This window comes from Lissotriton helveticus, chromosome 4_1 (assembly GCF_964261635.1).
Source record: "Lissotriton helveticus chromosome 4_1, aLisHel1.1, whole genome shotgun sequence".
NCBI classification, from domain to species: Eukaryota; Metazoa; Chordata; class Amphibia; order Caudata; family Salamandridae; genus Lissotriton; species Lissotriton helveticus.
In genome coordinates, this window is record NC_136063.1 from 1,534,367,523 (window position 1) to 1,534,393,240 (window position 25,718).

The following is a 25,718-nucleotide window of genomic DNA, read 5'->3' on the forward strand; positions in this document are numbered from 1 at the left end:
CGCCTGTCTTGCTAATTTTGCGTGACAAATCAAAAAATAGAATTACCCCACAATATAATAGTGGAAGAGGGTAAGTCACACTAAAATACACAATCATTTTCCTAACAAAAATAAAACTGGGTTGTGATTGTAAATCTAGACAACATAAAGATATATGGAAAAACAAAAATGAAAATAATATGTATACTTAGTAAATAAGTTTTGTAGACACATTTAACATCATGTTTTCAATTATCAGTCTTTCAAATGCTGTTCATTTTGCTATATGATTACAGATTCATTGACCTACATATCACAAATCAAGCTTAATACTAAATGAATAAAACAAGTACAATCATGCTGTAAAGTTCAAAGTAGTACTTTTATGGAGGTAACAACATGAATAACTTTTAAAACCTAACGTTTATAAAATCCTCACCTCCATCTAGTGAAAGACCCGGAGTTCAGTATGACAGTGCCAGCTGACTGTTGACTGATATACTATTAATCATGTTTAAAGTGTTTTTTAAGTTTTATGGTAGGAAATTGATTGTGTATTTTAGCTAATTGTTATGAGCCATATTTGGGAACACCTCCTTATGAAGAGAATGGATAGCTATGCATATTGTTATGTCTCTAGGATAAAAGCCGCGACAAGTGCATGGCACTTGTTTCTTTGCTTGGTCTGTCTGTGCAGCATGTAGTGGTGTTCACACTTTCCCATGGTTGGGATGTGCGGGCACTGAAATACAACGATGTCTCAATATGCTTTCAGAAGTGTGAAATTAGTATCTTTACTCCCATAAGAATTGTTCATTACATGTAGGAAAACAAGATTCAATCGGCATAGATGACGCAATTACAACTTCAACACAGTGCTCCCCAATGCTTTTTTTTGTCCCTATGCCATATACTTTTATTTTGTTTTTCAATTCTCAGTGTGCAAACCTTTTACTATTTTTGTAACATTTACTTTGATTCTAACTCTGCTATTATTTAACAAAAACGAAATGAAGAAATAATCAACCTAGACTAGTTATGAAAATACTATGAACAAAAAGCAGAGTTTCATTACAGGCTTTAATTGATGAATCTCTGCAAAAATGCATAACTTGAAATATATTTCAAAAAGTATTTTACCTTGTCAGATGGATTTTCCAATCATGCTAGCTTAGCTATTATTGTTAACATTTTACTGTTCTAATTGTAGTGCGAGATACATTTTAAATCTCTCTAATTACGTTTTCAACTATACAATATCTACCATATCACTCAATGATAAAATCGATACGTTGAAACAATCCATTTCGAGTAACATGTTAAGATTTTGTTCATATGGTCCTCCTCTATAAATCAATTTATCATATCCACAAAATAAATGCCCTGTCACATACCATATCTGAATACCACCATTAATACTCTATAAATAATCTAAAGGATTGCATTTCATTTATTATTTTATAGGGGGAACACAGAAAATATCTGTTGTTGTGTACCAATGCATTTGTGCAATTATTACGTATCATGTATCTTACTTTTCTCTCATCAGTCGTGTAGTGGCTGGAATACCATAAACTTCGCCTCCTCTCTGCCGTGAAAGGCGGTGAGGTGCAGTCTTCTTCCTTTTCGTCTTCCTCTTTACCATCTTGGTCTTCATCTTGTGGCTGTAATGAATGCACATATCTGTTAAATCCCTTAAAAAGCGAATTAATGTGATTAGAAGCCATAGGTCCTTGGATATCCGTATTGGACTGCTGAACCTATACCACCATAATGTCAAACTCAAGGGGCAAGACTTATGAAGCTTTTCTGTGAGTAGCTACTAGAACACATCAATTGCATTCAGGCCTGAGTTATTTGTACCTTCCTTGGTCTTGAGTGGACTATTGACCTTCCCTGTACTTCCCCCTTTTGCACTACCTCAAGAATGCATGCTATAAAGCTACCTCAGGACCCATCTACTACCTCATGTATCCACAGCACTCGGTGAATCCAGATTCCCTATGATTAAGACTCCTCTTCTATTGGAATTTCTGAAATCACACTGTTGTAAAGCGCTCCGATACCCTCGGGTCAGGTCAGCGCTATATAAAACTCCTAAAATAAATAAAACAATAAAATCTGCTGTGGGTGCCTGAATATTTTGTAAATAAAGCACAGCTGACAGACATCTTAGGATATTTTAGTATTTCCCGGCCTTATCTCATACCTCTCAGTTACAGCTAAGTGATCTCCTCAGACTACTGGTTAAGTCCATCTGGTGGCGTAAAACTAAACCAGGAGAGGACTCAATGCTGAAGCATCCTTCAGAGAAATATGTGGGAGAGAGTCATTTTTGAAAAAACAAGAATTAAACATTGTCTAGGAGAATCTCTCCCTAGTGGTATTGGATTAGAAGCATTTGGGAATCGAGGGAATCTCCTCTGTATAGTTTTCATCTCTCCCTTTTATTCGAGTGGCGATTCCAGCAGAGAGACACACCATGGTATGTTATGTTAGTTCTACTTTTATAGAGCATGACTCACCCGGGGGCATCTCGGCGCTGCTTAGAAACCAAAAACCTGAGACTGGAAGATCAGATCAAATGAGATTAAAACAGGTAAGCTTTTCGTTGTTTCCTAAATGCACTGCAGGTGGATATTTCACGCAGAGCAATGGGTAATTTATTTCAGTATCTTGGGGCAGGGTACGAAAAAGCTTTGTCCCTTGTACGACTAAGGTTTATTCGGGGCACCTGTAGAAGAGCTAGTGTACTGGATCTGAGATTTCGACTGGGTATATGTTTTGTGAGTTTCTTCTGCAAATAGCATGGACCTTTGCCTTTCAAGGCATTATAAGTAAGGCAACAAATTTTAAAATATGATCGCTTCCTCACTGGTAGCCAGTGTAGCTCTTTCAACAACGGGCCCGAGGGGGAGCCTGCCGGGCGGTTGAGGATCATTCTTGGTGCAGTGTACTGAATCACCTGTAATTTAGCAAGCAGGGTCTCTCCTACTTCGGCCAGCAGAGCATTCCCGTAATCCAATCTGCTTATCATCATGGCCTGACCCAAGGTTCTACGACAGTTAATAGGCAGGTAAGGAAGGATCTTGCACAGAAGACGCAGACTATAATAGCAAGAACTGGTCATGGCAGCAATATGTTCTTTCATTGTTAATGTCCGATCAAGTTTCAACCCTAGGTTCCTTACACATTGTTTGGGTACGGGTGCTGAACCCAGCTGTTGGGGCCACCATTCATCCGACCATATGGTTGAGGCTTTCCCCATTAACATGACCTTGTTTTTTCCAGGGTTCAATTGAAGGCAATTCTCCGACATCCAACTAGAAATTGCAAGCATTCCGGCAATGAAACAGCTTTTCTCTGTTTCCTAATTGGGGCCGACAGTAAATATGAGCTGAGTATTGTCAGCAAATGAAATTATCTCAAAGCCGAGATGCTCTACAATTTTTGCCAGAGGGCCATATATATGTTAAATAAGGTTGGACTTAGACACGAACCCTGAGGTACGCACTTATCCAGGTACATCCTTTCTGAGAGATAGGGCCCTAACTTAATGGTTTGTTGTCTGTCTGACATGAAGTGCTGTAGCCATTTCAAGGCTGTACCTTGGATACCACAGGCATATAATCTCTCCACAAGCTTTGAGTGTGAGATGGTATCAAACACCACGGAGAGATCTAATAGGATCAGTACTACCGATCCTCCAACCTCTATTACCTGCCTAAGGGATCAGTCACAACCAGAACAGCAGTCTCAGTACTGAAACCCGAACGAAAGCCTGATTGTGAGGGGTCCAGAATATTATTGGATTCAAGATATGAACTCAGCTGCCTATTATACTTTCTAATTGCTTACCCAATAAGGGTAGCAGGGAAATAGGACGGTAGTTACTAAGTACTTGAGGGTCAGCCAAAGGTTTTTTAGTATTGGCCGCACATAAGCTTCCTTCCATGTCGCGGGGATGATACCCGTTTGAATAGAACAATTAAAAATATTTCGAATTTCTGGGGCGCAGCTGATGGCTAGGAGAGCCATCGTCTTCGGGGGACAGAGGTCTAAAGGAGAACCAGATTTTGCTGTGGACAGGGAGTTAAGGACCTCCTCTGACGTAACTGTTTCCAAACAGTCCAAGGTGCTAGAAGTCACCTTTCCTAATTCCCCTAGTCTGATCTTAAATTCTGGGTCTGTAGGGCAGTAGATGGAAAATTAGCATAAATATTAGAGATCTTTACTTGAAAGTAAGTCGCTAATTAATTATAGAGCTCTAGACATCCCACTGGGGATTGTCTACAAACGTGTGGGGACACGAAATCCCTTACTCTATCAAAAAGAACTTTTGAGGAGTTAGTAGTGTTTTCTATTTGATGCATAATAAAAGTTTGTCTAGCTGTTTTTATGTTCTGATGATAGCTATACAGAGATTGTTTGTACAGATGTCTGTCTTGGGGGCCTTTACTATTCTGCCAGCATCGCTCCAAGATTTTACATTTGGGTTTTTTCCACTTTTAAATCAGATGTATACCAAGGGGCTGATGGACGCCATTGTGATGAGCCATAGTTTTTAGGAGGAATTACTGTATCCAATGCTGTGACAAAGGCGGAATTAAAATCTTCCAACAATATGGATCCTTCCAAGTCATTGTCTGGTGATTTAGGATGGAAAGCCTCGCTGAAAGCTTCCAGAGTAATGCCGTGCCAGGTAGTCAGACAAAATATCGAAATTAAAATATCGATATACAATAATATCGATGTTTTAATATCGATGGTATAGTATATCGATGTGCCATAATATCGACAGACAGAATATCGAGATTAAGGTATGTATGTTAGTAATATCGAAATTTTGTTGTTTAGTGTTATGTATTTTATTATGTTGTTTATATGTTTGCTAAAAATGTTTAGAAATGTATGTTTGAAAATTAGTAATTATGTTAACATTTTGCGTTTTAGTATTAGAGCGGGTTGTGGGTTTATAGGGGAATAGGGTGGGAAGTAATTTAATAATAATTAAATAATTAATATATATTTTTAAATATTTTTTAATTAATAATTAATTTGTAATTAATTAAGACTAATTAGTTAATTACATTAATTAGATTTAATGTGGTAATATATTTAATTTTGTGTTATTGTTAATTAATAATTAATTGGTAATTAATTAATATTAATTAGTTAATTAAGTTAATTAGATTTAATGTGCTAAGATATATAATTTTTGTTATTGTTAATTAATAATTATTTGGTAATTAATTAATGTTAATTAGTTAATTACATTAATTAGATTTATTGTGCTAATATATTTAATTTAATATTATTGTTAATTAAAAATTAATTTGTAATTAAATAATATTAAGTAGTAAATTGAATTAGAGTTAATGTGTTAATATTTTTAATTTATTAATTTTTGATATTGTTAATTAATAATTAATTAGTAATTAATAATTATTAAGTGATTAAATGATTTCATTTATTTATGTGTAGTGGGTTGTGTGTTTATAGGGGAGTAGGGTGTTATATAATTACATGTAATTAATTAAAGAGATTGTATTTATTTATTGGTATTTATTGTTAATTAATTGGTAATTAATAAGTGTTAAATAGTTCATTTATAATTACATTAATTTAATAATATTTATTGTTATTAATTGATTAATTGAAACTTTTATTAATTGTGTTTTTTTATAATGTGTAGTGTGTTGTGTGTTACAGGGGGAGTAGAGTGGGAAGTAATTTAAACCCACGCAATCCAACGCTTTCCCTACTGTTGCACCCTCTGGAGTGGGAATAGTAATTTTTACCCCTACGCTATCCAACGCTTTCCCTACTGTTGCACCCTCTGGAGTGGGAATAGTAATTTTTACCCCTACGCTATCCTACGCTTTCCCTACTGTTGCACCGTCTGGAGTGGGAATAGTAATTTTGACCCCTACGCTATCCAACGCTTTCCCTACTGTTGCACCCTCTGGAGTAGGAATAGTAATTTTTAAACCTACGCTATCCAACGTTTTCCCTACTGTTGCACTCTCTGGAGTGGGAATAGTAATTTAAACCCCTACGCTATCCAACGCTTTCCCTACTGTTGCACCCTCTGGAGTGGGAATAGTAATTTTTAGCCCCACGCTATCCAACGCTTTCCCTACTGTTGCACTCTCTGGAGTGGGAATAGTAATTTTTACCCCTACGCTATCCAACGCTTTCCCTACTGTTGCACCCTCTGGAGTGGGAATAGTAATTGTTACCCCTACGCTATCCAACGTTTTCCCTACTGTTGCACTCTCTGGAGTGGGAATAGTAATTTAAACCCCTACGCTATCCAACGCTTTCCCTACTGATGCACCCTCTAGAGTGGGAATAGTAATTTTTACCCCTACGCTATCCAACGCTTTCCCTACTGTTGCACTCTCTGGAGTGGAAATAGTAATTTTTACCCCTACGCTATCCAACGCTTTCCCTACTGTTGCACCCTCTGGAGTGGGAATAGTAATTGTTACCCCTACGCTATCCAACACTTTCCCTACTGTTGCACTCTCTGGAGTTGGAATAGTAATTGTTACCCCTACGCTATCCAACACTTTCCCTACTGTTGCACCCTCTGGAGTGGGAATAGTAATTTTTACCCCTACGCTATCCAACGCTTTCCCTACTGTTGCACTCTCTGGAGTGGGAATAGTAATTGTTACCCCTACGCTATCCAACACTTTCCCTACTGTTGCACTCTCTGGAGTGGGAATAGTAATTGTTACCCCTACGCTATCCAACACTTTCCCTACTGTTGCACTCTCTGGAGTTTGAATAGTAATTGTTACCCCTACGCTATCCAACACTTTCCCTACTGTTGCACTCTCTGGTGTTGGAATAGTAATTGTTACCCCTACGCTATCCAACACTTTCCCTACTGTTGCACTCTCTGGAGTGGGAATAGTAATTTTTACTCATACACTATCTAAAATGTATTTAGCTTTTTTATTAGTTTTATGTTGTAATTAATTGTTATTTATGTGATTATTTTATGTATATAAATGTATTAGTAATTTATTATTTTTTTATTTTTTTATAAGTTATGAAAATAATTAATTTAGAGTTAATATTAATAAAAAATATATTATGTATTATATATTTATTAATATTAATTTGTATTACATTATGAATTAATTTTAAATATTATAGTACATTTTTAAATATGTTTATTACATTTATAAGTATTATTTTGTTAATATTAGATTTTTATTTAATTTAAAAAAACGATATTTTACAAAAAACGATATTTTTGTCATTCTATATTTTTTTTTCGATATATTTGCACTTACCTTGTTAGGGATAGGATTCCTATATTTTTGACTTCGATAATTTTGTTCCGATATTTTTGTATATCGATATTTGTGATATCGATATTTTGTCAGACATTCGCCGTGCCATGGTCTACGTACCTTTTGTTTTCGTTCTGTGTTCACTGCTAAGCCCATCAGGCATGGCGATTGTATAGAGAACATGATCATAGAATGGTCTGTCCAAGTGAGAGGGTCCTGGGGATTACAAGTCAGGGATTCAATGTTAGCAAAGATTAGATCTAACGAGTGACCAGCCAAGTGTGTTGGACCTTTGACTCTTTGAGTAAGTCCTATTAATTCTAGATTTGAAAGAAGTTTATTAACTTCGGGATTTGTGTAGTCTTCCCCTTAAAATTAAAATCACCCAATAAAAGAAATGTATTTGATGCGAGCACATGCATGGCTATTTGTTCTACCAATTGATCAGTAAATGTGTCCCTTGATCCTGGGGGACGATATATCAATGCTCCATTCCAACTGTCTGTTGGTGATATCTTGAAGATCCCCATTTCCATGCACCTGTTACTTAAGGTGGAAATCCAGGTCACATTAAGGTGATTTTTAAAGGCAATGGCAATGCCACCACCCGTTTCTCCTTCCCTGTCCAGGTGTATAAATTTATAACTGTCTGGATTGGCTAAATTTATCAAAGGATGATTTGTAGGGTTTAACCAGGTTTCTGTGAGAAAACAGACGTCAGGAGAATGTGAAGTAATCAAATCCCATATTTCAGTAGGGTGCTTTGCCAAAGATCTAACATTACACAGTATACTGTTTAAACCACCTATGTCTCGATCCATGCTCTTCATTGGAAACGATTGGCTAACCAATGTCAAGTCTCTTTGAAAGGGCCGGTGCCTACAGGCTACTGGGCCCTCCAGTCCATTTGGGAACTTCCCAGGACAGCTCATATGAACTGAGCACCTGGCATGTTTGTGTGTTCTAATCGAGAGCAGGGATATAGCAGAGTACGTTAGACGAGTGGAGTTTGGGCTATTTACCTCATTTAGACCAGCATTCCCGGCCTCAGGGCTCAGTCGGGCACAGACGGACGCATACGGGCTTGCCTTAGGCGTGCCTTTTCCATGCTAGCGGCGTGCCCGCTGCACGTGTCCACTGCGCGGTCGAGTTAGCGCGTGCATTTATGTCGTCAAGGGTAAAGACTAGCCTGCTGCCCTTCAATTTCTCCCAAGATGGCGGCTAGTTCCACTGGCAATCTCAATGTCACCTCCCGTCCCCGCGACTATCTATGGCAAGCTGCGGTGGGTACAAGTTAAAATCAAATACTATGTGAGGATAAAATCAATTTTTAACACTTGTAGACACTTTTAAAATCACGAGTGCAATAACAGTGAAATGTGCAAATACGCTAAAGGATTGGCTCCTGGCTTCTGCCTCAGAAGTCTCTAATACTCATGATGTATTCACCTGCAGTTGACTGTTGTTTGTGTACACCTGAAAGACACTCGGAAGTCCCACATGATGGGTGCAATTCCAGACTACATTCATCCTTTTGGAGGCCTTGTGGGTCTTCAGAGCCCTCCTCTTGGTTTAGTGCAGTGTAATTTCATATGGATGGACACCCCTGACCTCTGTTACGAGGGAGATCAGGGACATTTCCGACCGGGACGTGTGCAGTGTGTGTTTGCATTTCCCTACATAGTGGCATACCCTGATAGTCCCCACCCACGACTTTCCATATGATTTCCTAAAGGGCCCAGAGAGAAGAAGGGGGTAAGGCATATTAATTCAGCATACAGTACCTCCTGCAGGGGGCTCTCGACTCGTGCCATGCTTCATTGATCTGCTACATTGAGATGAGGTCATGTACCCATCAAAATGAAAGAAAACATTCTTTCAAATATTCAGGGCCAGCAAGAGTGGATGCACATTTCCACAGAAGGCGTTCATTTTGCCCCTTTGGTAATATTATTTTTAGTTTTTATTTTTATTGGGTTTTATGTTAAAAAACAGAACAAAGAGAAAAAAGAAATGTCACAGCATCTCTTCGCATCACAAATGATAATCATGTATACATAGCATCAATAAGGGAGTTGAAGACACGAGGACAGACAGAACCAACATATCAGGATACATCCTTCTGTGAGCATGCTGGATGAAGTGAAGAGGCAGCCTCAGCAGAACGCAGCAGATAGGAAAGAAACGACTTGCTGGGGATTCATTGGCATAGGGAGGCCTCAAATTTGCATTTGGCTTCCTGAGAATGTGTAATCAGTACATGACATGAATGTGGAATTTAAGACGGAAACCGAATGACCAATATCAGCTCTGGTTACACAGTGAGGAGGAACATCTTGGGTGGCGCATCAGGAAATGTTGGGAGGGCCGCTCTGGTCGCCAAGCGCAGTTTATGATAAATGTAAAGTGACGAGTGGAGTGGCATGCCGGCAGCACTGGAGATCCTGCAGTGAGATAAAGGTGCCATCATCAAAGAATCGCTGATCATCGTCAGCCACATTTTACGCGACAGTCTCTTTACTGCTATTTCGCTAGTGGTGGGGAGCATGGGATTGTGAGTGAGGGTCAGCAAAGGTGAGTAGGACATACACAGATCAAGCAGTTTTGCCAATTTCCACCATGCCCGACAAGTTGAGGCAACCCCATCAACATCGCCTTTCACCTTCCGTGGTGAAGCAGTTACTCCCAGCAGGAGCAATGGCCTGCGAGCAATGGATTGTTCGGCTCTAGCATGTGGCACAGTCACCCGAGATGTGGCCAAACATTTCAAATAGTGTGCCTGTGCAATTAAATAATAGATATAAAAATGTGGCAGAGCGAGTCCACCTGCCTCTAGAGGGCCGTGATCACGTCGTAAAGCATATTATTGGTTGGCCCCTGCCTCATATGAGCCAGAAAAGGGCCTGCTGCATTGTTTAAAGAAGTGCAATGATAGGTATACATATATGTAATCAAAAAGATACGTGAATGTTGGTAATATTACCATCCTAATTCTGTATATGCGCCCCATCATGGACAGGAGCAGGCAGACCCATCTGTCAACACACGTAGTCAACTTTTCAATCACAGTATCAACATTGATCATGCTCAAATCATTTTGATCATGAGTCACCCACACTCCTAGATATTTAACCCTAGCAGGGCTCCGCTGTCAAGGATAGTCCAGTGGGCTAGCAGAAGAAAAATCTGTAAGTGGGAAAACTTAGGACTTGTATCAGCTAAGTTGTAACTATGAGTATCCTCCGAATCATACAATCTCCCAAATGATGGTGGATAGATTGTCCTGAGGACATTTAAGAAATAACATCCCATCGCCTGCATAAAGCGAGAAGATGAATGAGCCACATGCAAGGCACAAGCCCCGATGTGCATGCAGCTCTCTCACAAAGCAATCCAGGAGCTCCACTGCTAAAGCAAAAATCAGTGGGGGCAGCTCTTGCTAGTCCACTGGCAACAAAGAGGGAACTGAATAGTATTTGTTTACTCTGACTCTGACTCTGGCTGTGAGGGTATCAGGTAGTAATTGCCCAGTCCCATCCAGCGGTGACTGTCACCATGAACAGCCACTCCAATTAATCAAATTATTTTCTGTGTCGAGGAGTCCCGCTATCGCGGGAAGCTGTTGGTTGACTCTTTGTAAAATTGCCATCAGCGTTCTAAGGTTAAAGGCAGCACATCTCTGGGAAATGAATCCAGCTTGCTCCGGTAGCATCAGGAATAGCATAGGTGTCTGGGGCGGAGTTTGGTTAGAATGTTGTATCAGTATTTAGCAGAGAGAGAGAGAGTGGTCTGTGAAAAGAGCATTAGCTGGGGTCTCTAATTGGTTTTTAGCAATACTGTGATCACTGTCTCCAATATGGTCAGAGGTAGACATCCCCTAGTGTTAAAAGCACTGTACACATCCATGACACGCGGTGCTAACAGTTCTATATATTCTGTGTAGCAATCTACAGGAAGCCCGTCACCACCCGGAGCATTTCCACTGGGGAGGTCCATTATGGCTTTTCTTTTTTAATGTCCTCACAAGTTATCTGGGAGTTCAGTATTTCCCTGGCCACACCATCAATTCAGGCAAGAACTACCTGGTCAAGATAGCCCGCATGGTAGGCACTATCATGGCGTGCTACAGGAGTATATCGGTGTTAATAGAACTGTCAGTATTCTTCTAGGATATCAGCTGGGTCTGACATTGTCCCTGCACTGTTTGTTGACCCCTTCAGACACTCGTTCACTTCTAGTGACCCAAATGAGACTGTATTCCGTCAAAGTCTCCTGAGTCTGCACCAGAATCACCATATCATTGGAGGATATATAGGCATTTTCTAATGATCTAAGTACAGATTCGAGGCAATCCGTACTATTGCTAATTGACTCAAGAACACCAGCATATTAGACATACATAGTCCCCAAATATAAGCTTTAGAAGCTTCACCTAGAATAGCTACTTCTTCAGCATTTAAGATAAAGAAGCTATAGAGCTAAAGAATTTGGCAAAGGCTTTCCCAACTTCAGTTCTACAGGCAGCGTCTCACAGTTCTGTACATCTCAGTCGCTAGCTATAGAATCATAGAAGTAGGGTAGGTACTTTGGAGGTTAACATAATGGGGAAATGATCAGATAAGATATGGTATCTTAGTGGTGGGTACTATGGACATTAGCAAACCACATATTGAGTATAGAGGCCATATTATACACGGGCATGATATGACCTCTAGGCTCAGTATGTGGTTTCTGTGGTCCAATATTTACCTGTTGCCTCCTTTGAAGACGTAGAAGCTTCTAGATATTTCCTTTTGAAGTGCACAGGTTTCCTGTCTCTCTTGCCTTGGCTCCAGACTAACTACAGGGGTATGCAATCCATTGTGTGAAGGCAGGACACAGCCTTTTCAGGTGTAAGTGGGGCTCTGTCTAACTCTGCCCTCCCATCCTGCCAGTGTATGGCCCATTCAGGCACAACTAAGCTCTCTATTGTGTGTGGCTGTCTAGGAGGAATTCACAAAGTCTAAATGCCAAATACACCCAGTCATGTGACCAAGAGACAGACTGCAAACACCAAATGGCTAAGGCAGGAAAATGCCAACTTTCTAAAAATGGCATTTTCAAAATTGTAATTCAAAATCTGCCTTTGCCATAAAAGAGGGGTTTTCATTACAGTGCCAAAGATACCAAACATGAACTGTTTACCTGTTCCCATTTGGAAGTACAGCTTATCAAAAGTAATAAGGTAACTCCATTGTTATCCTGTGGAAGAAGCACGCCTTGCAGTACTGAAAAACATATTTAAGAGTTTTCACTACCAGGGCATGTAAACGTAATGTTACATATCCTACTTTTTAAATACATTGCACCCTTCCTTGTGGACTCTATGGGGCCCATTCTTGTGGTGACATATTTGTATTAAAAAGCAGATTGGAGCTGGCAAAAGGTTTATTTTGTTCGGTCGAAATGGCAGGTTAAAACTGCACACACAGGCTGTAGTGGCAGGCCTGAGAAAGGTTTGCAAGACTAATTAAATAGGGAGCACAACACATGCTACAGGCCCACTAGTATGATTTAAATTACAGGCCCTTGGTACATGTAGCAAGGGAGTGAGGCAAAAATGGGCCTGCAATGCAGAGCCATCTGGCCAGGGATGAATACCCCTCTGCAAGTGCAGCCTTCTAAAGTCGATACAGATGGCGAGGCTGTGTGGCTTCTCAGAGTAGGTAAGCCAGTAGTTATCAGCCCTTATAATGTTGAAGGGGAGCCATAAGCAAGAGAGCAATAGAGCCTTTAGAGCAGCAGGCCAAATGGAGGGGTCCGGTTCCAGGATCCAGAGCTGCACCAAACGTTAGAGGCATGGGAGACCTGCATGTGGGGACAAGACAGAAAGGGGACCAAGAGCAGTGGAATGTCCCAGCAAAGCCCGGCCCGTAACCGCTTCCAGCAGTGCTTTCTGATCATAGGAATCACACAGATCCCAAGCTCAGCAGATCCCAGCAGCTGGATACCCAGCCTGAAGGTCAAGGCAGGCCTCAAGTGCCAAAGTTAGTAACAATGAACATTTTAATGAAATACTTGTATGAGTGCACACAACCAAATGCAAGTGTTTGCACAACTACGTAAAATGTAGTGGTGCAAATGCATTTGAGAATATGGTCCAAAACAGATGATCTCCACCCGGAAATGGAGGCAATATCCGTATAGATTAAAAATGGGGACTTGTTCCCAAATAGGTAAAATTTTCAGTAATGATTTGCATTACCTCTTCATTCATACATTGCAGTACCCGAAGGTGACACAAACGTGATTTATATGCATAAAATATTAACTAAAACAATTTGGCAGCGAAAGCACTGTTGCATCCGGTTGAACGTTCAGGAGCAATTTAGTGTTCCTCAGTAAATGATCCAGTACCGAAATACCCCGCGCCATCCCGTTTAATAAATAGCTTCCAGTGTAAGACACAGCCTGCTTCACGCTGCCAATCACGCCTGGCTTGTGTCTGTGAACCGGCTGGCAGGCTCGTTGCAGTGCCGACCTTCTATTTACTTGTGATTGTTTCTTGGTCAAGGTACGCCCTGTTTGCTTCCTGGCACCCAATTTGCAGATATTTTTGTATGTGCACGTCCACCACAAACTCACGCTGGTCGCTGTGGTGTACCCGTCTGTAGATGTAGCGGGCACAAACTTATGGGGCTTTAATGAAAGAGCTCCTCTGTGTCCAACCTCGCTCAGAGAAACAAACCCGAAGCAAACTCTCGCCCAGTCAAGGTCACAGCGTTCAACTTTTTTAAAACGGGGGACTGTTTTTGCCCGGTTTGAAATCCACTTTTCATGTGAAAGAAAGGAAATTAAAAAGTAAACGTTGACAAAGATTGTATCAGAAAGACATCTGGGATAAAGTACCACCACCCACTGTACATTATATGATGTGGTTATTGCATGAGCGAGGAGATTTGTGACCCTTCAGAGGCACTAGACTTCAGGGTTGTAATATCTTTTTAATGACTTAGGTATAGATGCATCAACAATGCCATTTGCGATTCCTTATTAGCAAAAAATAAGGATTCGCTAATAAGGAATAGCAAAAGGCTATCAGGCAAATTCATCAAAGCTTTTTGCGATCGCAAACGGTGCGCATCGCAAAAATCGGCCGTTTGCGATCGCAAAATCAGCTTTTGGGATGCATGAAGGGTGAAGGCCCTCGCAATTTGAGAATTCGCAAATATTTGCGAATTCTCAAATTGCGATTGGATTTAAGGAATCGCATTTTGCGATTCCTTAAATGCAATGCATGAAAGTTAAAAAAATAGCGATTTCGCAATTAGGGGGAGCAAATTACCATGAGGTTGAACCTCATGGTAATTTGCGAAAACTTTGAAAAATTCACTTTTGTGCATTTTTCAAAGTTTCATGTTGTGCACACACATGCCCTTAGGGCATGTGTGTGCACGACATATGTGCACAGATTGATTTCAGGGGTGCAACAGGGTGTCCTTTGGACACCCCTGCACCCTTGAAATCGCATTCTCAATTTGCCATTCGCTAATTGCTAATCGCAAATTGAGAATGTCTTCCCATTCATTCCTATGGGCCTTTAGGCCCATAGGAATAAATGGGGAGGTATTCCTTGACTGCAACTCGCAATTTGCGAGTCGGAATTAAGGAATGTTTAGAAATCGCAAAATTCTCAGCGATTTCTTCATGCATAGGCTTTTGCGATTTCTGAATTGCGATTTCTTAAAAATCACAATTAAGAAATCGCAAAAGCCAACAATGATGCATGTGCCTGTATGCATGTAGAAATCGCGAAAAAAATTGCGATTTCTAGACAATTCCTTAATTGCGACTCGCAAATTGCGAGTCACAATTAAGGAATACATCCAACATTTTTTTGTCTCTGTGATGAACTTATCATGCAACCACTTTATTAAATCGTATAACTGGTAAACACATTATGCATTTGTATCCTATCACTATCTTGTTAAAATGGATTTTTTCCACCCCATGCAGGTTTGTGTAACTCTAAAGTTAGGCCTTAAGGCAGCTAATTAGTATGAAAACACGTTTTTCTTTGGGAACCTGTGCTGGAACAACGTAGGGACTAGAGAGCTTCTGGTTAGGGCAGGTATTCTTCCGCTGAAATCAGTTTCCGGTTGGACCAAGAAAAACCCTCTTGACCATGACTCTGTACCATATGCAGACACTAGTGCACATGTGGCAGTGACAATGCATATCCAGTGTGCCTCTCTAAGGCTCAGATCATCTAGAATAAAAGTGAGTATCTCACAAATGGCGTTCACGGTCCTGTAGCCTAGCACCCAAAGACACGCTGCAGTGACACTTCACAAGTTTTTTGCGCTCTTCGGGATCTTTATCATTTTAGCATATTTATAAAGTGTTTTACAAAGAACTGATACATCAATAAAAATATACATAAATATACAGAAGAGTGCACAAAAAGAACGACACTGGAGGTAGTATGGCATCTCATTGAAAAAATGTCCTGGATATTTTTTTACATTGATAGACACGGAGAAAATGGGTTAGTTTAAGTCCGAGAAATCCCTGTTTCCTTCTTAGCAAAGAAAAGTAATAAGGATAGCAAAGTTTTTCACTGAATGTTGAATAAGAGCACTTTAAAAATTAATGCCAAGTCACACTGTCTCTGCTTGTAATTACACTCATAATAGGCAGTCATATAGTACATGACACACACTGAATTGTGCATTAATACCCATCAGAATACATTTTCTCAACCTCCTAATAAGTTAATTTTGCATGTGCTGTCTGAAGCAGACACATAACTCAATGAGCTATTTTAGCAGGATTTCAATGTGTGACCTGGATCTCTGCAACAAGATCATTAACCCAAAGTACTATCTGCACTAAAATACAAACTTGCAAACTAGAACTTTAACAATATGCTCTGAAGACCAAACCAACTGAGCTACTGTGCGCTGATTCCAACATGGGAAGAGAGACTTCAAACAGACCTCTGCAGACAAAAACAGTTTTGTATCCACTGTTGTCTTATAAATATTATATCAAGGAACTTGCTGGAAAAATATTGATCTCAACAACAGTTGTTTTTAGAGCCTATCCTAATTAAAATGCAGGTCATGTGTAACCAATACAGTAAGCCAGAAAAGCTTTACTGTGCCATATTTCCTTGTTGTCAATGTCTTCAAGGTCAGAATATATATATATATATATATATATATATATATATATATATATATATATATATATCATTCCAAATGCCCAAAAGCTTTGCAGGACGCACTCAGCAGCCAGCCTTCCTTTCGGCGTACCTGTGACAGCTGGTCCCACACCCGGATTATTTTTCGTATGCCTTACGCGTTTCGAGACTTCGTGTCTCTCATCAGAGGCAGCTTCCACAATTGAGTTTGTAAGATGTTCCTTTTAATTGTTCACATTCATGCGTCACAAAAATGTTCACGCCCACTCAGGTTGCGTATATCATGAAATTTGCATGCTGGTAATTGTAGTCCAGAGGAACACCGCATTATTTTACCTTTAGTAGGTTCCTACTCACATTGTGTTAATAAAAGCTTGTGTTTCCTTAGTAGGATTCGGAGTGTTTTGGCCAGTAAATTTATGCCAGACTCGCTGCGCTGGTCAGGTTTGAACATGGTTTCAACCGCAGCCTCTTAAGGTCTCAAGATGGTGCGTCTTGCCACGACGAGGGCCGCCGTGTAATTTATGTCATTCCAAATGCCCAAAAGCTTTGCAGGACGCACTCAGCAGCCAGCCTTCCTTTCGGCGTACCTGTGACAGCTGGTCCCACACCCGGATTATTTTTCGTATGCCTTACGCGTTTCGAGACTTCGTGTCTCTCATCAGAGGCAGCTTCCACAATTGAGTTTGTAAGATGTTCCTTTTAATTGTTCACATTCATGCGTCACAAAAATGTTCACGCCCACTCAGGTTGCGTATATCATGAAATTTGCATGCTGGTAATTGTAGTCCAGAGGAACACCGCATTATTTTACCTTTAGTAGGTTCCTACTCACATTGTGTTAATAAAAGCTTGTGTTTCCTTAGTAGGATTCGGAGTGTTTTGGCCAGTAAATTTATGCCAGACTCGCTGCGCTGGTCAGGTTTGAACATGGTTTCAACCGCAGCCTCTTAAGGTCTCAAGATGGTGCGTCTTGCCACGACGAGGGCCGCCGTGTAATTTATGTCATTCCAAATGCCCAAAAGCTTTGCAGGACGCACTCAGCAGCCAGCCTTCCTTTCGGCGTACCTGTGACAGCTGGTCCCACACCCGGATTATTTTTCGTATGCCTTACGCGTTTCGAGACTTCGTGTCTCTCATCAGAGGCAGCTTCCACAATTGAGTTTGTAAGATGTTCCTTTTAATTGTTCACATTCATGCGTCACAAAAATGTTCACGCCCACTCAGGTTGCGTATATCATGAAATTTGCATGCTGGTAATTGTAGTCCAGAGGAACACCGCATTATTTTACCTTTAGTAGGTTCCTACTCACATTGTGTTAATAAAAGCTTGTGTTTCCTTAGTAGGATTCGGAGTGTTTTGGCCAGTAAATTTATGCCAGACTCCCTGCGCTGGTCAGGTTTGAACATGGTTTCAACCGCAGCCTCTTAAGGTCTCAAGATGGTGCGTCTTGCCACGACGAGGGCCGCCGTGTAATTTATGTCATTCCAAATGCCCAAAAGCTTTGCAGGACGCACTCAGCAGCCAGCCTTCCTTTCGGCGTACCTGTGACAGCTGGTCCCACACCCGGATTATTTTTCGTATGCCTTACGCGTTTCGAGACTTCGTGTCTCTCATCAGAGGCAGCTTCCACAATTGAGTTTGTAAGATGTTCCTTTTAATTGTTCACATTCATGCGTCACAAAAATGTTCACGCCCACTCAGGTTGCGTATATCATGAAATTTGCATGCTGGTAATTGTAGTCCAGAGGAACACCGCATTATTTTACCTTTAGTAGGTTCCTACTCACATTGTGTTAATAAAAGCTTGTGTTTCCTTAGTAGGATTCGGAGTGTTTTGGCCAGTAAATTTATGCTAGACTCGCTGCGCTGGTCAGGTTTGAACATGGTTTCAACCGCAGCCTCTTAAGGTCTCAAGATGGTGCGTCTTGCCACGACGAGGGCCGCCGTGTAATTTATGTCATTCCAAATGCCCAAAAGCTTTGCAGGACGCACTCAGCAGCCAGCCTTCCTTTCGGCGTACCTGTGACAGCTGGTCCCACACCCGGATTATTTTTCGTATGCCTTACACGTTTCGAGACTTCGTGTCTCTCATCAGAGGCAGCTTCCACAATTGAGTTTGTAAGATGTTCCTTTTAATTGTTCACATTCATGCGTCACAAAAATGTTCACGCCCACTCAGGTTGCGTATATCATGAAATTTGCATGCTGGTAATTGTAGTCCAGAGGAACACCGCATTATTTTACCTTTAGTAGGTTCCTACTCACATTGTGTTAATAAAAGCTTGTGTTTCCTTAGTAGGATTCGGAGTGTTTTGGCCAGTAAATTTATGCCAGACTCGCTGCGCTGGTCAGGTTTGAACATGGTTTCAACCGCAGCCTCTTAAGGTCTCAAGATGGTGTGTCTTGCCACGACGAGGGCCGCCGTGTAATTTATGTCATTCCAAATGCCCAAAAGCTTTGCAGGACGCACTCAGCAGCCAGCCTTCCTTTCGGCGTACCTGTGACAGCTGGTCCCACACCCGGATTATTTTTCGTATGCCTTACGCGTTTCGAGACTTCGTGTCTCTCATCAGAGGCAGCTTCCACAATTGAGTTTGTAAGATGTTCCTTTTAATTGTTCACATTCATGCGTCACAAAAATGTTCACGCCCACTCAGGTTGCATATATCATGAAATTTGCATGCTGGTAATTGTAGTCCAGAGGAACACCGCATTATTTTACCTTTAGTAGGTTCCTACTCACATTGTGTTAATAAAAGCTTGTGTTTCCTTAGTAGGATTCGGAGTGTTTTGGCCAGTAAATTTATGCCAGACTCGCTGCGCTGGTCAGGTTTGAACATGGTTTCAACCGCAGCCTCTTAAGGTCTCAAGATGGTGCGTCTTGCCACGACGAGGGCCGCCGTGTAATTTATGTCATTCCAAATGCCCAAAAGCTTTGCAGGACGCACTCAGCAGCCAGCCTTCCTTTCGGCGTACCTGTGACAGCTGGTCCCACACCCGGATTATTTTTCGTATGCCTTACGCGTTTCGAGACTTCGTGTCTCTCATCAGAGGCAGCTTCCACAATTGAGTTTGTAAGATGTTCCTTTTAATTGTTCACATTCATGCGTCACAAAAATGTTCACGCCCACTCAGGTTGCGTATATCATGAAATTTGCATGCTGGTAATTGTAGTCCAGAGGAACACCGCATTATTTTACCTTTAGTAGGTTCCTACTCACATTGTGTTAATAAAAGCTTGTGTTTCCTTAGTAGGATTCGGAGTGTTTTGGCCAGTAAATTTATGCCAGACTCGCTGCGCTGGTCAGGTTTGAACATGGTTTCAACCGCAGCCTCTTAAGGTCTCAAGATGGTGCGTCTTGCCACGACGAGGGCCGCCGTGTAATTTATGTCATTCCAAATGCCCAAAAGCTTTGCAGGACGCACTCAGCAGCCAGCCTTCCTTTCGGCGTACCTGTGACAGCTGGTCCCACACCCGGATTATTTTTCGTATGCCTTACGCATTTCGAGACTTCGTGTCTCTCATCAGAGGCAGCTTCCACAATTGAGTTTGTAAGATGTTCCTTTTAATTGTTCACATTCATGCGTCACAAAAATGTTCACGCCCACTCAGGTTGCGTATATCATGAAATTTGCATGCTGGTAATTGTAGTCCAGAGGAACACCGCATTATTTTACCTTTAGTAGGTTCCTACTCACATTGTGTTAATAAAAGCTTGTGTTTCCTTAGTAGGATTCGGAGTGTTTTGGCCAGTAAATTTATGCCAGACTCGCTGCGCTGGTCAGGTTTGAACATGGTTTCAACCGCAGCCTCTTAAGGTCTCAAGATGGTGCGTCTTGCCACGACGAGGGCCGCCGTGTAATTTATGTCATTCCAAATGCCCAAAAGCTTTGCAGGACGCACTCAGCAGCCAGCCTTCCTTTCGGCGTACCTGTGACAGCTGGTCCCACACCCGGATTATTTTTCGTATGCCTTACGCGTTTCGAGACTTCGTGTCTCTCATCAGAGGCAGCTTCCACAATTGAGTTTGTAAGATGTTCCTTTTAATTGTTCACATTCATGCGTCACAAAAATGTTCACGCCCACTCAGGTTGCGTATATCATGAAATTTGCATGCTGGTAATTGTAGTCCAGAGGAACACCGCATTATTTTACCTTTAGTAGGTTCCTACTCACATTGTGTTAATAAAAGCTTGTGTTTCCTTAGTAGGATTCGGAGTGTTTTGGCCAGTAAATTTATGCCAGACTCGCTGCGCTGGTCAGGTTTGAACATGGTTTCAACCGCAGCCTCTTAAGGTCTCAAGATGGTGCGTCTTGCCACGACGAGGGCCGCCGTGTAATTTATGTCATTCCAAATGCCCAAAAGCTTTGCAGGACGCACTCAGCAGCCAGCCTTCCTTTCGGCGTACCTGTGACAGCTGGTCCCACACCCGGATTATTTTTCGTATGCCTTACGCGTTTCGAGACTTCGTGTCTCTCATCAGAGGCAGCTTCCACAATTGAGTTTGTAAGATGTTCCTTTTAATTGTTCACATTCATGCGTCACAAAAATGTTCACGCCCACTCAGGTTGCGTATATCATGAAATTTGCATGCTGGTAATTGTAGTCCAGAGGAACACCGCATTATTTTACCTTTAGTAGGTTCCTACTCACATTGTGTTAATAAAAGCTTGTGTTTCCTTAGTAGGATTCGGAGTGTTTTGGCCAGTAAATGTATGCCAGACTCGCTGCGCTGGTCAGGTTTGAACACAAGCTTTTATTAACACAATGTGAGTAGGAACCTACTAAAGGTAAAATAATGCGGTGTTCCTCTGGACTACAATTACCAGCATGCAAATTTCATGATATACGCAACCTGAGTGGGCGTGAACATTTTTGTGACGCATGAATGTGAACAATTAAAAGGAACATCTTACAAACTCAATTGTGGAAGCTGCCTCTGATGAGAGACACGAAGTCTCGAAACGCGTAAGGCATACGAAAAATAATCCGGGTGTGGGACCAGCTGTCACAGGTACGCCGAAAGGAAGGCTGGCTGCTGAGTGCGTCCTGCAAAGCTTTTGGGCATTTGGAATGACATAAATTACACGGCGGCCCTCGTCGTGGCAAGACGCACCATCTTGAGACCTTAAGAGGCTGCGGTTGAAACCATGTTCAAACCTGACCAGCGCAGCGAGTCTGGCATAAATTTACTGGCCAAAACACTCCGAATCCTACTAAGGAAACACAAGCTTTTATTAACACAATGTGAGTAGGAACCTACTAAAGGTAAAATAATGCGGTGTTCCTCTGGACTACAATTACCAGCATGCAAATTTCATGATATACGCAACCTGAGTGGGTGTGAACATTTTTGTGACGCATGAATGTGAACAATTAAAAGGAACATCTTACAAACTCAATTGTGGAAGCTGCCTCTGATGAGAGACACGAATTCTCGAAACGCGTAAGGCATACGAAAAATAATCCGGGTGTGGGACCAGCTGTCACAGGTACGCCGAAAGGAAGGCTGGCTGCTGAGTGCGTCCTGCAAAGCTTTTGGGCATTTGGAATGACATAAATTACACGGCGGCCCTCGTCGTGGCAAGACGCACCATCTTGAGACCTTAAGAGGCTGCGGTTGAAACCATGTTCAAACCTGACCAGCGCAGCGAGTCTGGCATAAATTTACTGGCCAAAACACTCCGAATCCTACTAAGGAAACACAAGCTTTTATTAACACAATGTGAGTAGGAACCTACTAAAGGTAAAATAATGCGGTGTTCCTCTGGACTACAATTACCAGCATGCAAATTTCATGATATACGCAACCTGAGTGGGCGTGAACATTTTTGTGACGCATGAATGTGAACAATTAAAAGGAACATCTTACAAACTCAATTGTGGAAGCTGCCTCTGATGAGAGACACGAAGTCTCGAAACGCGTAAGGCATACGAAAAATAATCCGGGTGTGGGACCAGCTGTCACAGGTACGCCGAAAGGAAGGCTGGCTGCTGAGTGCGTCCTGCAAAGCTTTTGGGCATTTGGAATGACATAAATTACACGGCGGCCCTCGTCGTGGCAAGACGCACCATCTTGAGACCTTAAGAGGCTGCGGTTGAAACCATGTTCAAACCTGACCAGCGCAGCGAGTCTGGCATAAATTTACTGGCCAAAACACTCCGAATCCTACTAAGGAAACACAAGCTTTTATTAACACAATGTGAGTAGGAACCTACTAAAGGTAAAATAATGCGGTGTTCCTCTGGACTACAATTACCAGCATGCAAATTTCATGATATACGCAACCTGAGTGGGCGTGAACATTTTTGTGACGCATGAATGTGAACAATTAAAAGGAACATCTTACAAACTCAATTGTGGAAGCTGCCTCTGATGAGAGACACGAAGTCTCGAAACGCGTAAGGCATACGAAAAATAATCCGGGTGTGGGACCAGCTGTCACAGGTACGCCGAAAGGAAGGCTGGCTGCTGAGTGCGTCCTGCAAAGCTTTTGGGCATTTGGAATGACATAAATTACACGGCGGCCCTCGTCGTGGCAAGACGCACCATCTTGAGACCTTAAGAGGCTGCGGTTGAAACCATGTTCAAACCTGACCAGCGCAGCGAGTCTGGCATAAATTTACTGGCCAAAACACTCAGAATCCTACTAAGGAAACACAAGCTTTTATTAACACAATGTGAGTAGGAACCTACTAAAGGTAAAATAATGCGGTGTTCCTCTGGACTACAATTACCAGCATGCAAATTTCATGATATACGCAACCTGAGTGGGCGTGAACATTTTTGTGACGCATGAATGTGAACAATTAAAAGGAACATCTTACAAACTCAATTGTGGAAGCTGCCTCTGATGAGAGACACGAAGTCTCGAAACGCGTAAGGCATACGAAAAATAATCCGGGTGTGGGACCAGCTGTCACAGGTACGCCGAAAGGAAGGCTGGCTGCTGAGTGCGTCCTGCAAAGCTTTTGGGCATTTGGAATGACATAAATTACACGGCGGCCCTCGTCGTGGCAAGACGCACCATCTTGAGACCTTAAGAGGCTGCGGTTGAAACCATGTTCAAACCTGACCAGCGCAGCGAGTCTGGCATAAATTTACTGGCCAAAACACTCCGAATCCTACTAAGGAAACACAAGCTTTTATTAACACAATGTGAGTAGGAACCTACTAAAGGTAAAATAATGCGGTGTTCCTCTGGACTACAATTACCAGCATGCAAATTTCATGATATACGCAACCTGAGTGGGCGTGAACATTTTTGTGACGCATGAATGTGAACAATTAAAAGGAACATCTTACAAACTCAATTGTGGAAGCTGCCTCTGATGAGAGACACGAAGTCTCGAAACGCGTAAGGCATACGAAAAATAATCCGGGTGTGGGACCAGCTGTCACAGGTACGCCGAAAGGAAGGCTGGCTGCTGAGTGCGTCCTGCAAAGCTTTTGGGCATTTGGAATGACATAAATTACACGGCGGCCCTCGTCGTGGCAAGACGCACCATCTTGAGACCTTAAGAGGCTGCGGTTGAAACCATGTTCAAACCTGACCAGCGCAGCGAGTCTGGCATAAATTTACTGGCCAAAACACTCCGAATCCTACTAAGGAAACACAAGCTTTTATTAACACAATGTGAGTAGGAACCTACTAAAGGTAAAATAATGCGGTGTTCCTCTGGACTACAATTACCAGCATGCAAATTTCATGATATACGCAACCTGAGTGGGCGTGAACATTTTTGTGACGCATGAATGTGAACAATTAAAAGGAACATCTTACAAACTCAATTGTGGAAGCTGCCTCTGATGAGAGACACGAAGTCTCGAAACGCGTAAGGCATACGAAAAATAATCCGGGTGTGGGACCAGCTGTCACAGGTACGCCGAAAGGAAGGCTGGCTGCTGAGTGCGTCCTGCAAAGCTTTTGGGCATTTGGAATGACATATATATATATATATATATTCACAGAAAAAACCATAGGTTATAGACCATATATAGTTAGGAATTAGCATTTACAAAACCTTGAAAATTCACTGAAAAAACCATAGGTTATAGACCATATATAGTTAGGAATTAGCATTTAGAAAACCTTATTTTACTCACACAAAACCATTGAAATTCCATATATAGTTAGTTGCACTAACTATATATCGCGCACCCGCAATCCACTGCTGATGATGTCACATATTACATCATTCATGAAATGGTCAGTGACATCACTGATGACATCACTGATGACATCTCAAATGACATCACTGATGACAACATCCAGTGATTATGTGTTTCTGTAAAGTTTAAATATGTTTTACATATTGAAGAATGAGTGGATGTATAAGTGTCTGAATGAAGGTTTTAGTAGGTGCGTGATTGACTGTATGAGTGAGTGATTAAATGCGTCTTACTAAATGCACGGGTTAGTGACTAAACTGTCTGAAAGTGTGCATCAGCATGTCTGTTGTTGTGCAAGCTGCTGCATGTGTTGATCAGTAGCTATATAAGTAGCTATATGGGTTATTGATTGGTTGCACAAGTATTTGTATGGGAGACTGAGTGTGTGTATGGCTGGCTGGGAGGTGTGTGACTCTGTGCAGATCAATGTGTACTTGTATCAGTGATTCTATAAGAGAGTAAGTATGTGTTAGTATATGTTTGAAAATGTAAGGTACTCTATGTTTAACTGTGTAGATTAGAAAATGGAACTGTGATTGATTCTTTACAGGACTGACTAGGTGTGTGAGTAACTCCATGGATGAGTGGCAGAGTGTGAGTGTCTGTATAGGTGTATGAGTGCATATGATAGTGTTGTAAAGATGAGTGATTGTATGTATGAATGATTGTATGGGTGAATGAGTGAATGTGTGTGTAGACGTAGGAATCAGTGAGTGCGTATGTAGTAACTAGTATTGGTGTGTCAATGGTTTCAAAAATTATACTCTGTATTTAACACTGGGTGTAACAGAGGTTATATTAAAGTGTGAGGAGATGCATTGTATTGTCACATTAATGATATCATCATTGATGTGACCATTGATGTCAAATGAGATATCATCAGTGATGTCATTTGAGATGTCATCAGTGATGTCATCAGTGATGTCACTGACCATGTCATGAATGATGTAATATGTGACATCATCAGCAGTGGATTGCGGGTGCGCGATATATAGTTAGTGCAACTAACTATATATGGAATTTCAATGGTTTTGTGTGAGTAAAATAAGGTTTTCTAAATGCTAAT

General features: G+C 41.4%; 1 protein-coding gene across 2 annotated transcripts in view; it reads right to left on the reverse strand.

Annotated features, from left to right (window-relative positions):
- The window catches only part of PIEZO2 (piezo type mechanosensitive ion channel component 2), a 1,179,452-nt gene that overhangs the window by 427,399 nt on the left and 726,335 nt on the right, over positions 1–25,718 (reverse strand). For both annotated transcript variants that reach the window (XM_078688152.1, XM_078688151.1), the window contains exon 9: positions 1,515–1,643. In XM_078688152.1, the coding sequence (XP_078544278.1) occupies positions 1,515–1,643 (129 nt within the window). The remainder of the gene's footprint in view (positions 1–1,514; positions 1,644–25,718) is intronic.